Source organism: Sus scrofa, chromosome 3, assembly GCF_000003025.6.
Source record: "Sus scrofa isolate TJ Tabasco breed Duroc chromosome 3, Sscrofa11.1, whole genome shotgun sequence".
NCBI classification, from domain to species: Eukaryota; Metazoa; Chordata; class Mammalia; order Artiodactyla; family Suidae; genus Sus; species Sus scrofa.
Window position 1 is genome coordinate 40178015 of NC_010445.4, and position 12518 is coordinate 40190532.

At 62.9% G+C, this 12518-nt stretch overlaps 2 protein-coding genes across 8 annotated transcripts; one reads left to right on the forward strand and one right to left on the reverse strand.

The window, feature by feature from the left end:
• On the reverse strand, window positions 403-6632 carry NUBP2 (nucleotide binding protein 2). 3 transcript variants are annotated; one of them, NM_001244801.1, is given in 7 exon segments: window positions 403-904; window positions 1278-1347; window positions 1442-1552; window positions 1686-1840; window positions 2287-2485; window positions 2567-2685; window positions 6520-6571. In NM_001244801.1, coding segments are annotated over 7 exon segments (816 nt in total). In that variant the 5' UTR covers window positions 6536-6571; the 3' UTR covers window positions 403-758.
• On the forward strand, window positions 6520-12505 carry SPSB3 (splA/ryanodine receptor domain and SOCS box containing 3). 5 transcript variants are annotated; one of them, XM_013987757.2, is made up of 8 exons: window positions 6892-7013; window positions 7532-7601; window positions 8291-8428; window positions 10741-10915; window positions 11008-11195; window positions 11269-11371; window positions 11454-11579; window positions 11755-12503. In XM_013987757.2, the coding sequence occupies exons 3-8, from the start codon at window positions 8303-8305 to the stop codon at window positions 12093-12095; spliced, it is 1059 nt and encodes a 352-aa protein (XP_013843211.2). In that variant the 5' UTR covers window positions 6892-7013; window positions 7532-7601; window positions 8291-8302; the 3' UTR covers window positions 12096-12503. The 5 variants fall into 5 exon arrangements, with proteins under 5 accessions (XP_020942492.1, XP_020942493.1, XP_020942491.1 ...); XM_021086834.1 differs by lacking the exon at window positions 7532-7601 and having other exon boundaries at window positions 6695-7013; window positions 11755-12505; XM_021086835.1 differs by lacking the exon at window positions 7532-7601 and having other exon boundaries at window positions 6748-7013; window positions 11507-11579.

A 12518-nucleotide genomic window follows, 5' to 3' on the forward strand; every position in this document is an offset into this window, starting at 1 on the left:
AGCCGAGGCACCTGGAGGCGGGGCTGCGGCCGGCCTGGTTCCTGGGCCCCCAGCGGAAGCCAACGTCCCTGGCACACCCCTGCCCTGGTGCCCTCTGCCCGATCCATCTCTCCCTTCGACAAGGGTGCTGCCACCCTGCCTGCTGGAGCCCACCCTCCCGACCTTCCCGCTCCTCCACTCCGCCCGGCCCGCAGCGCGACGGCTGGCGGCGGGGCAGCCCCTTCCCCTCACCGGTTCTCCAGCATCACCAGTCACTCTACAAACCCTCCTCAAGCTCCACTCACATGCGCCCTTGCCCGAGCCTCCAACGGCATCGACCAGGGACCGCTGGCCCAGGCCCTGGGACGTGGAGGTGGACGCCGTCTGCCGCAGACACAGTGACACAGAGCCGGGAACGCGGGGCCGGGGCAAAAGGACCAGCAGGGTCAGACATGGCACCGCGGTGATGGGGCGCCTTTATTTGGGGCTCCTCTGAGATACAGCTGACACCCGGGGGGGGCTGCCCCCTCCTCTACCCCGAGGACAGGCCTGGGGGCTGAGGGGCCCCAGGATGGCTGAGGGTGGCGGAAGTCCCCCAGGCGCTTGGGCCCGCGCCGCCGGGAGCTCAGGCCTCGGCCTTCGGGCCGCGTGCTGTCCACCGTGTCTCACGGGCCGACAGGGCAGAACCACGGCGTACTGTCCGCAGCTCAGAGTTGAGCCACCGCTGGGCCATCAGAAATGTGTCCTGGGAGGCGGGCCCAACAGCGTGGCTGCCTCGGTCAGCGGAGCCCAACGGGGGTCTCGTCGAGGATCCTCTGCGCGATGGAGGAGAGCACGGGGAAGGCAGGGCTGTCCGGGAAGCCGCGCGCCAAGTCGCGGCCCTCCTCCAGGCTCCTGGCGAGCTCAGGATCCAGGGGCACGGAGCCTGCAGGGGGCCGGGGGCGGGAGCGGGGCCATCAGCGATCCCACAGCTCGCGGGCGGAGGCGCCCGGAAGGACGGCCACCCCGAGCCTCTCGTGCTCTGGCCCTCGAAGCAGTGCAGGCCGGGCGCGGGGGCCAGACTCCTTCCTCCACGGCCTCCGGCCTCCGCAGGCACCTGGGCCGCAGGCGCCTGCTCCCGCCCGGGGGCGGCCTCTCTCCAGCTTGTTAACCGTAACCATTGAAGCGGGTTGTTGGAGAGGAGCCACCCGGCCCAAGGAGCACAGGAGGCACACCCTCTTCCTCCCACTTGGGGTGCAGGGGGCGTGGGGACGTCCGACCACCCAGAGCAGAGGCTCAGGTGGCTCTGGCTCGCTCACCCAGGAAGGGCACTCCGGTGTGTCTGGCCAGCTCCTCTCCGCCTCCCCGGGAGAAGACGTGGGTGCACTCCTGGGACACAGAGGTGCGGGTCCACCTCGAGGCCCCTCCCCACTCTCGAGGAGAGGGGCTGGCCGCCCGCCCCCCGGGGCCGCCCACGACTCACGGCGCAGTGTGGGCAGACGAAGCCGCTCATGTTCTCCACGAGCCCGATGACCCGCAGCCCCACCTTCCTACAGAAGGTCAGCTCCCGTCTCACGTCCCCCACAGACACGGCCTGGAGACCGGGCACAGACGAGACCGGCCGCTGGGCACCCCCAAAACGCAGCCACGAGGGGTGGAAAGATGGAGACAGGGCCTGCCCCAGGATGGCGTGCAGCTGGAGAAGCAGGGGGGCGCTCCCGAAGTACCTGGGGCGTGGTGACCACGAGGGCCCCCAGGGGGCCGTAGGGGCGCAAGGCGTCCACGGCGGCCATGTGCTCATCCGAGGTCCCAGGGGGCGTGTCCACAACCAGATAGTCCAGCGGCCCCCAGGCCACGTCAGACACAAACTGCTTTATCAGCGCTGAGGAGACCGGGGAGGTCCAGGCGGGGGAGCGCGGGTGAGACAGGGGACTCCCGGGTGTCACGGGGGGCCCGCTGCCTCCACCCAGCCTGCCAGGGCAGGGCAGCCTCTGTAGGGCCCGGGACCACCCAGCAGCACAGCTGTGCAGGCCGCTCCTCCCCAGGAACCGGGAACACCCCCCACCCCAACTTCCACCCAGGTCGGAGCTGGGAACCCTCCCCAGGCATCTGGACCCCGCCCTGCACTCGCTCTGCACCCAGCAGCCTCTCCGCCACCCAGAGCAAGTCTAGTGCCATCTGCTGGCGCACAGCCACCACAGCCCCACCTCGCACCCCTCACGGGGGGACCTCTGAGCAGGTGCTGCCCTGGTCCTGCCACAGGCCGGGCAGCCTCACCCGTGCTTTGGAAAGGGAAGGCCAGCGCTTCGCCTGCCCGCCTGGCGTTACCGTTCTTCTTGGGGCCTCTCCACACCACGGCCTCGTCCGGCTTCTCCAGCAGGAAGCCCACTGACATGAGGGAGATGCCCTGCTCCTGGTCCACGAAGACCGGCAACCAGCCCCTGTCGCACTGATGCACGGCCCTGCCCTGCACCCGGAGCATGCGGGGGATGCTGGGGCCGCACAGGTCCACGTCGAGGAGCCCCACCTGCGGGAGGCGGGCACAGGCGCCTGAGGCCGGGGCCCCGCCAGGCAGGGGGTAAAGCCGGCGGCTGCCCGACACGCTCACCTTCTTGCCCGTGTGGCGCAGGGCCAGGGCCAGCTCCGTGGAGATGGTGCTTTTCCCGACACCCCCCTTTCCTGAGAGGACAAGGATGATGTGCCGGACGCCGGCCAGGTTTCCAGGCTCTGGTCAAAAGGACAACAGGGCAGGAGAACAGGGCGTCTCCTTGGCACCACCCCCTCTGTGCCCCCACCGCGGGGTCAACAGGCTCTTCCTGTGCCCCAAGTCCCGCCCCATCACCCAGCAAAAGGGCGTCCACAGCAGGTCCCAGACCCAGCTGCGGCGCCTCGGAAATGACCGCTCCCACCGGCAGGAGCGGGGCTGCGCCGTGGCACGAAAGGCCTGAAAGGCCTTCTCTCCAGGCGGGCGCGTGACCACCTGGCCGCACGCACGCTCCGGGCGGCTCCCAGCCGACGCCCCGAGCAGTGGGTGGGGACGAATGCAAACAGGGTCCTCGCTACAGCAGCGCAGGGCAGCCCGCCAGCCCCTCGCTCCGCTCTGGAGGTGCCCAGCGCCCCCGCCCTAGGGTCACTAGAGGCACCCAGGGCAACCGTGGCCTTGCGCTCCCAGAAGGGAGGCTGCAGCTCTGAAAACAGCCACCACTGTGTGCAGAGTCAGGCCACGTGGATGGCTCACGTCGTGCCTTAGGAAACTCTGGGTACACAGGGTGGCCGAAGCAGCAGTGCCACTCCCTGGGCAGGCCCTGGCCTGGGGAGCCCCACCAGCCACAGGCCACTCTGCCTCAGCTCCTCTCCCTTCCAATGAGCCCACACCCAACCACTATTCACCATCCCACTCCCTGCCACCCCACAGGGCTGCATCTGTGTACAAACCACCCGCAGCCCCCGCAAGAGCCCCAAGTTCTTGCCCCCGAGCCCTCAGGACCTCAGCATCCAGAGGACAGCCCGGCCTCCAACTGCTCCCTCCACAGCAAGCCCAGGGCCCCAGGAGGGGCCCAATAAAAGGTGACCAAGCCCTGCTCTCAAGAGTAGGTTCAAAGCCCCTCTCTCCTTCAAATGTCCCTAAAGGAACTTAGAGGCTCCTGGCCAGGCTTTCCCACAGGTCCTTGCCACAAACGCATTATAGTGCTTCTCCTGGGTCTCCTTCCAGGATTGGTGGCTGAGATCTTCTAAGCGTACAAGGAAAGGCCATGCCCCCCACCCCAAATGGCCAGCTCACTGCCTGCAAATACAAGCCCTGGACATCATGCTTCAGGGCACCTCTGCGATGCCTTAAAAGTCTCTTACTTACATTGACTTAATATCAAAAAGGACTGGGAGTTCCCTGGTGGCCTAGCCAGTTAAGGATCCAGCGTTGTCATTGCTGTGCTTCGAGTTTAATCCCTGGCCTGGGAACTTTCATACGCTGTGGATGCAGCGCCCCCTGCCCCCCCAAAAATCGAAAACTATTTAGGAGTCAGGAATTCCCGTTGTGGCAGCTCAGTGGAAATGAACCTGACTGGCATCCATGAGGATTGCAGGGTCAATCCCTGGCCTCGCTCAGTGGGTTAAGGATCTGGCATTGCCGTGAGCTGTGGTGTAGGCCAGCAGCTACAGCTCCCATTCAACACCTAGCCTGGGTACCTCCATATGCCACACCGCGGCCCTCAAAAAAAAAAAAAAGGAGTTCCCGTCGTGGCGCAGTGGTTACCGAATCCGACTAGGAACCATGAGGTTGCGGGTTCCGTCCCTGCCCTTGCTCAGTGGGTTAAGGATCCGGCGTTGCCGTGAGCTGTGGTGTAGGTTGCAGACGCGGCTCGGATCCTGCGTTGCTGTGGCTCTGGCGTAGGCCGGTGGCTACAGCTCCGATTCAACCCCTAGCCTGGGAACCTCCATATGCCGCGGGAGCGGCCCAAGAAATAGCAACAACGACAAAAAGACAAAAAAAAAAAAAAAAAAAAAAAGTATTTAGGAGTCAATTTCACCTTTGGCGGGGTGGGCAACCTCTAGTAGAATATCAGGAAAGCCAAGCTGGACCCGGATGCTCATTTCCACTTGCCCTTGGTGTGGATGCTGCAGTGACAAGCCCTCAGTACTAACGACTTACTTTGCTCACTGGTGGGACTGGGGCATCTTATCCGCCTGAGCATCAAACAGGACACTCCTCCCATCAGGTAACTGGAAGGAGCAGCGACCTTTTCAGGCAACAATGCTTAGAAGCCAACCCTGAGAAACTTTACAAACTAAAAAGCTTCCATGCAGGGAGCAGCGAGAATCCTCGTGCCCACCAGGTGTGAGAGGCTGCACCGAGAGGGCGAAGAAGAGCAGTATCTCCCGCCGGAGGGAAATGAGGCCCCTCTGTGGACAAAAAGCCCGATCAAACATTCTGCTCAACCCAATCGTGACCATTTGATACACTAGACAAATATGAAAGTTTCTGTATGCAAAGAATCTTTCTAGAAAAGGAGAAGCAACTGATACCAGGGTTGCCTGTGGACACAGGTAAGGTGACCGTGTGGCCATTAGGCTTTTTTTTTTTTTTGGTCTTTTTGCTATTTCTTTGGGCCGCTCCAGCGGCATATGGAGGTTCCCAGGCTAGGGGTGCAATCGGAGCTGCAGCCACCGGCCTACGCCAGAGCCACAGCAACGCAGGATCCGAGCCGCGTCTGCAACCTACACCACAGCTCATGGCAATGCCGGATCCTTAACCCACTGAGCAAGGGCAGGGACGGAACCCGCAACCTCATGGTTCCTAGTCGGATTCATTAACCACTGTGCCACGATGGGAACTCCCCCCATTAGGCTTCTTGAAACTTCTTGTACGTGCTCCTCTCCTGGCCACGGTTAAAAAAGAAGGCTTCAGAGTTCCTGCTGTGGCTCAGTGGGTTAAGAACCCCACTAGCATTTGAGAGGACATGGGTTTGATCCCTGGCCCCGTTCAGTAAGTTAAGGATCCTGTGTTGCCTCAAGCTGAGGCGTGGGTCACAGATGTGGGTTGAATCTGGTGTTGCACTGGCTGTGGCCACAGCTGCAGCTCCAATTAAACTCGGAGCCAGGAACTTCAATACGCCGCAGGTGTAACCGGGCAGTTAAAAAAAAAAAACACGAAGGCTTCATCAACCAATCTAGAAGGCTTCTAACAAGTATGCCCTTTCCATAACAAGCTTTTTCAGACCTCTTCCTCCGGTGCTACCTTTGTACCTTGATGGGTAAGTCTGGAGGTAAGAGCGCTTGTGCCCAAGGTACCTGGCCTAGAAGAGAAGGCAGAAAAGGACGCCCAAGAAAGGCCTGTTTGGGCAACTCTGCAAATCCAACTGTGCCCAATGGAGTATTTGTACTCCGCCCACACTACTTTCATCATTTTATTTTAGTTTGTTTTCTTTTTAGGGCCGCACCCATGGCACAGGGAGGTTCTCAGGCTAGGGTTCCAATCGGAGCTGTAGCCTCCGGCCTACACCACAGCCACAGCCACGCCAGATCCGAGCCGCATCTGCGACTACACCACAGCTGGAGGCAACGCGGGATCCTTCACCCTCTGAACGAGGCCAAGGACTGAACGCGCAACCTCGTGGTTAACTAGTCGGATTCGTTTCCACTGTGCCACGACGGGAACTCCGATTTTTTTTTTTTTAAACTAGAGCTTAGAAACCTAGAATGATACTTTTAAAGGAAATAAGAGTCTGAGGCCTCCCAGGTTTTCCTTCTTAGAACCTCTCTCTTGAGACTTCTAAGCGCGCCCTAATGACCAAAGTTTCACGCGCACCTCGGCGACCTTTACACTGTAAATAAGAGGCAGAGCTAACACCTGGATCCCCGACCGGCTGTTGCGGGCCAGCTCGTTCACTCTGCCCTCGCGCCGGCAGCCGGGGACGCGCCGGCAGCCGGGGACGCGCCGGCAGCCGGGGACGCGCCGGCAGCCGGGGACGCGCCGGCAGCCGGGGACGCGCCGGCAGCCGGGGACGCGCCGGCAGCCGGGGACGCGCCGGCAGCCGGGGACACCACGCAGCTCCGCACACTCACCAGCCGCCGCCTCCATCCTGACCGGTTTGCCGCGCGTCTTCCTTCCGCTTCCTCCCAAGCACCGCCCGCCCCGGCTTGAGTGAAGTGCCTCCACAACCAATGGCCAGTGCGAACCCTCCTGATAGGTCCACTCGCTCAACCCTCAGCCAATCCGGTCGCATGAGGGGGTGCACGCAGATTCCGGCGCAGACGACGTACAAAACATGGACCTACATCCGTGTTCACGCCCGCACTTGGGGCCGCCTCTTTTCCTCGCCCCGCGTCCAATGGGCGTGCGGACCCTCTCTCCGACCTCTTGAGAAGTGACCCATGGGGACGTTGGGTCAGGATTGACGGGGCCATCGGCCTCTCAACAAAAGGCGTGTGCTGCGGGGCCCGCCCTTCTTACGAAGCCCCGAGCCGCGCGCGGTGCGGGGATTGTTTACGTCTAGCTCAGGAGCGGAAAGTAGGTCACGGCCGGCCGGGCGGAGCGCGGCGGCGCAGAGCGGCTGCAGGTGAGCGGCGGGCCGCGTCTGCGCCGGGATCCCCGGGCCTCCCTGGCCCCGCCGCCCCGCCTGGCTCCGGACCCCGCTGCGCCTGTTGACCTTGCGGAGCCGTGGGGCCGGCGCGCCTTTGTTCCTGCGCCGGCGGCGGCGGCCGTGGCGGGGCCGGGCTCGGCTCTGAGCCGCAGGCCGGGCGGGGCGGCGGGCGGGCTGCCACCGCGCGGCGCGGGAGGGACCCCGCCACCCGCCGATCCTGAGACAGTAAGATGCCCGATCGGGACGTGACCGGCTACTGCGCGGTCTGGGAGCACGCTGCCCGGCTTCTCAGCGGGGTCAGACTCGGGGCCGTGCTTTCAGCGTGCACCGCCTGGCGCCAGCTGTGTGCCGCGGAGGTGGCGGGCGGGGAATGGGTTGGGCTCACTGAAGCCGTCCCCAGAAACGAACCCTGGTGTGCAGACGCGCTCCCATCCCTCGAAAGCTCTGCCTTACCTCATTCACCATCGCCTCTCGGGGTCGTGGCTGGGGGACAGTCCTGGCCCTCCTGAGGATTTCAATCCAGGGAAAAGCCGCGAAGTAGATGATCACAGAAATCGACTTATTGTAAGTCGGACATGCAAACTGAGAGCCAAAGATGGGAGGGAAAGGCATTCTGGGCAAAGGGCAGGAAGAGCTAGCAGCTGGATCATAGGCTTTGTAGAATTTTGCATTTTATTCTAAGAGGAGTTTACAGCTTCGTTAAGATCTAAAGATTTGTATTTCAAGAAAAGCTTGGTTGTGGCTGTAGTGAATGAAGTGGAAAGAGGCAGAGTGAAGATGAGCCATGTCCGGGCGGGCCGGGCAGGGTTGTAGACGGATTCAGGACATGTTTTGGCAGTGATGTGGGGCATGTAGGGCTGGCAGGCCACGGCAGGAGGGGGGAAAGAGGTGCTGGGGATGACTGGTGTGTTTCTGGCATGAGGAACTTGTGGGTTGGAGATGCCATTTGTCAAACTGGACGGTGGAGGAGGGGCAGGCAGAGTTTGGGATGCCTGAGGGACAGCTCGGTGCCTGAGGCTGAGCTTGGAGCGGGGAGAGGGGCTGAGCCGGGCGTCATGGATGTCTGGATGGTGTTCCTCACTCTTTACCTGGGTTTTGTCAAGGTGCTTGGATCCTGGAGTGAGGCTTGTGCTCATGAATAGTTCTGGAGCCCTGGGGGGGCCGGCAGAGGGGGGCTGAGTCTCGGGGGCGTCAAGGGACCTACCGGTGTGCTGTGTTCCCTTTCTTTGCTCAGACTCCTTGCTTTCTTCCAGATCCTGTCCACCATGACCAGGCGCCCACGGAGCAGCAGAGCGTGGCATTTTGTCTTGAGTGCAGCCCGTCGAGACGCGGATGCCAGGGCCGTGGCTCTGGCAGGGACCCCCAACTGGGGCTACGACTCTGATGGGCAGGTAGGTTCCAGTGGGTGAGGCGACAGCCAAGGGAGACGCTGCCTGAACTGGACTGGAAGAGAAAGCTGCCCCTGGGGCCAGAGGCAGGGCTGGCCTGGCCCTCCCTGTCCCTCTGCTCACCCAGGCCCTTTATATGGGCTCAGGATCTCAGGATAGATGCTACCTGCCTCTGCGCCTTTTGACCTGAAGATGTCAGTGGGAACTTTGGTCAGTTTATTTAACAAAATCTTCGTCTTATTTACCAAACCAGTTTCCAAAGGCAGCTATGGTTAACTCCACGAGCAATCTTCCGGATGTTTTCTCTGCCTGTTTAAATCTGTATTTTGTATTTGTGTGTACGTACCTAAAAAAAGAATTTTGATTTTTTTTTTTTTTTTTTTTTTTTTTTTGCTTTTTAGGGTCTCACCCACGGCATATGGAGTTTCCCAGACTAGGGGCTGAATTGGAGCTACAGCTGCCGGCCTACACCACAGTCACAGCAACGCCAAATCCGAGCCGCATCTGCGACCTACACCACAGCTCACGGCAACGCTGGATCCTTAACCCACTGAGCTGGGCCAGGGATCAAACTTGCGGCCTCATGGATCCTAGTCAGGTTCATTCACTGCTGAGCCACAGTGGGAACTCCCAGAATTTTAGTTTTTTAAAGACCAGCATTTCTGCGCCTTCACACGTCAGTGACCCTGCGCTCTGGGAGGCCGGGGACTCTGGAGGCCGTGAGGAGAGCCTCCTGTTCTGACCCCCGCCCCTGTGGGGCGGAGTGGCGGGGCTGTGTGGCCTTCGTGTCCCTGGGGGCAGGGAGGCATGGGAATGGCTCTGCAGTTGGCTTCCTGAACCTTTTAGACTAGAGCTGGGCTCTGGATCTGCCCTGAGTCACCTCCACTGCTTCCTGCAGGGGTGATCTCTGGGTGACTTGGTGCTGCCCTGTCACAGCCACCCGGACTCAGTCAGGTGTCCTGGGTGGGGATGGGTGCCTCTCTTCCCTAGAACCACCAGGCCTTGGGGGGGGATTGGAGGTGATGACATCCTAGGCCCCTTCCTGGAGCCTCCCTTTGCTCCCTGCCCAGGCCAGTGAGAGGCCCTGCCTGCATTCCTGTCCCACCCTCAGCTCCCACTGACCACGTGGCCTGAAGTGTGTCCCTGCCTCGCTGGCTCATCACTGGGTGGGGTGCAGGTGTCTAGGGGCTGGGGTGGTATGTGGCCACTTAACAGCCTAGTGTCCTTGTGTGTGTGGTTGGGGAGAGTACGTCACCCAGCACCTTTGAAGGCTGAACACTCACAACCCTGCCCTTGTGCACTCTGTGCCCAGCTTGTGTACAGGTGTCTGTGCCCTTGGCTCCATGGAGGGGTGCCTCTGGCCGATGGCTGTTCCAAGCTAGCAAGGTGCTCCAGGCCTCCCGAGCGGGGCTCCTGAGCTGTGTCTGCCCTTGGTTCAGGGAACGTAGGTGGCGGTGCTGAGGGCACCAAAGTCTAACAGCGAAGGAGCTCAGCTCCAGCGGGAGGAGGCACATCAACAAGGGCGCAGGAGGGCGTTGCGGGGGGGTGACGCAGTGAGGAGCCGGGGGCACCTCCTTGAAGTGGTTTCCAAAAGTGGTCCAGGACTGGGGCCGGCAGGGGGCCTGCCGCTTGGATGAGTGAGGCCAGGCTGTGTTTTCGGAGGAGCCAGATCCCTTGCAGAGGGTATTTTGGGGGAGTTGGAGGAACACCTGGAGGCCGGGACAGTGACAGTGGAGGCCAGAGCCAGGCCAGGCCAGTAGGCCAAGCTGGGTGGGCCAGGAGTGCAGGCATGGAGGCCGTCTGCACCCCGGGCCCCTCCTTGATCCGCTGGAGGTGCAGAGTCTAGGTCATTGTCTGGAGGGGTCTGTGTGGCGTCACAACAGCGACAGCAAGGTGCCCGGAGAGCACCCTGGCCAGCTTCCAGGAGGGCCTTTGAGAACCTGACCAGCTCAGCCTTGGTGTCTGGCCACTGGGCGAAATCAGGCCCCCAGGGCTTGGAGTCCCCGTTTATCTGTGGTGAGGAGCTGCCTGAGCGGTGCTGGAAACCGAGTGTGCGGCCCCACCTGGATGAGTGGCTGGGCCTCCAGGGCTCTCACCTTTCTTTGTAGGGACCACCTGCATGGTGGCCTTTGGGAAGGAAGCCCTCCCAGCTCCTAAGCCAGGCAGAGGTGCCCAGGGTCACCAGAAGGGTGGCTGGCTGTGCCCTTGAGACCAGCCCCCTGGGTCCTTCCGTGAGGCGCCAAGCGGTCCAGCCAGGGGTCGGGTTGGGCCGGTGAAGGCAGGACTGGCTGGAACAGCTGGCCCTTTGCTCGCAGCACAGCGACTCAGATTCCGACCCCGAGTGTCCGAACGCGCCGCCCTCCATCCCCAGCGCGGTGCCCGTGACCGGGGAGTCCTTCTGTGACTGTGACAGTCAGAGCGAGGCCTTCTGCGGCAGCCTGCACACCGCCCACCGGGGCAGGGACTGCCGCTGCGGGGAGGAGGATGAGGGTGAGCACCATGGGGCCGCCGGGGCGGGGGGGCGGGTGGGCGGCCCTCTGGGCTGCGGGGCGCGCGCCCAGCCCCGGCCTCTTGCTCTGCAGATTTCGACTGGGTCTGGGATGACCTGAACAAGTCCTCAGCCACCCTGCTGAGCTGCGACAACCGCAAGGTCAGCTTCCACACGGAGTACAGCTGCGGCACGGCGGCCATCCGCGGCACCAAGGAGCTGGCCGAGGGCCAGCACTTCTGGGAGATCAAGATGACCTCGCCCGTCTACGGCACAGACATGGTGAGTGGCAGGGCTGCGGGGGGGCTGCGGGTGCCATGGCCCACGGCCCCCCCACCAGTCCCGTTCTTCCCAGATGGTGGGCATTGGGACGTCAGACGTGGACCTGGACAAGTACCATCACACGTTCTGCAGCCTGCTCGGCAGGGACGAGGACAGCTGGGGCCTCTCCTACACGGGTGTGTGTGCGGGGCGCGGGGGTGGGGCAGGCGGGGCTCCCAGGCCCTGGGCTCACCCACCCCCCCGCCCCACCGCCCCCAGGGCTCCTCCACCACAAGGGCGACAAGACCAGCTTCTCCTCACGGTTCGGCCAGGGCTCCATCATCGGCGTCCACCTGGACACCTGGCACGGGACGCTGACCTTCTTCAAGAACAGGAAGTGCATAGGTGAGCAGCGCCCCGTGTGCACGCGCAGGGCACAGCTGCCCCGAGGCTCCCTGAGAGGACGTCCCAGGGTCCCCAGACCTGGCCAGGGCTGGCAGGCGGCCCAGCATCCTTAGGCACCTTAGGAGGCCTCCAGGGACCAGGGTCTGGGCTCAGGATGCTCCCCCCGCCCCCCCAGGAGTGGCAGCCACGCAGCTGCAGAACAAGAGGTTCTACCCGATGGTGTGCTCCACGGCGGCCAAGAGCAGCATGAAAGTGATCCGCTCCTGCGCCACCATCACCTCCTTGCAGTACCTGTGCTGCTACCGCCTGCGCCAGCTGCGGCCCGACTCCGGGGACACGCTCGAGGGCCTGCCCCTGCCACCCGGCCTCAAGCAGGTGCTGCACCACAAGCTGGGCTGGGTCCTGAGCATGAGCTGCGCCCACCACAAGCCCCCCGCACCTGCGCCCTCGCCGGCAGCTAGTCCCAGCAGCCCTGAGAGCCGGCGCTGCCAGAGGAAGCGCTGCCGAAGGACCTAGCTCGTTCCACCAAAATGGCCTTCTGGGCCCGGGTCAGTGGCGACGCTGCCCGCCCTTTGGACCACCCTCCAGGGCCACGGGAGAGGGAGGCCTGGGCTGAGGTGGTCTCGGCTGCCCCCCTGCCCGCCCGAGGCTGGACGGGCCTTGTTCTGGAGGCTCTGGGGCCTCTGGGGCCTTGCCCTGTGATCCTGAGACCAGGACCGCCCAGGTCTGTGTGCTGCCTGTGCCCCATGAGCGGCCACGGCCCCAGAACAGCCAGACGCAGGAAGCTGTGGTCTGCTGCCTGCAAGGATGGCCTCTTCCTGCCGTCTCTGGCCTCGGGTTCTCAACTCCCTTTTTGCATGTGGTCAGCTACCGTTGGTCCCGTCTGAGGCCGAAGTGACTCTAATAAAGGTAGCCTTGACGTCTGACGCCTCCACTGCC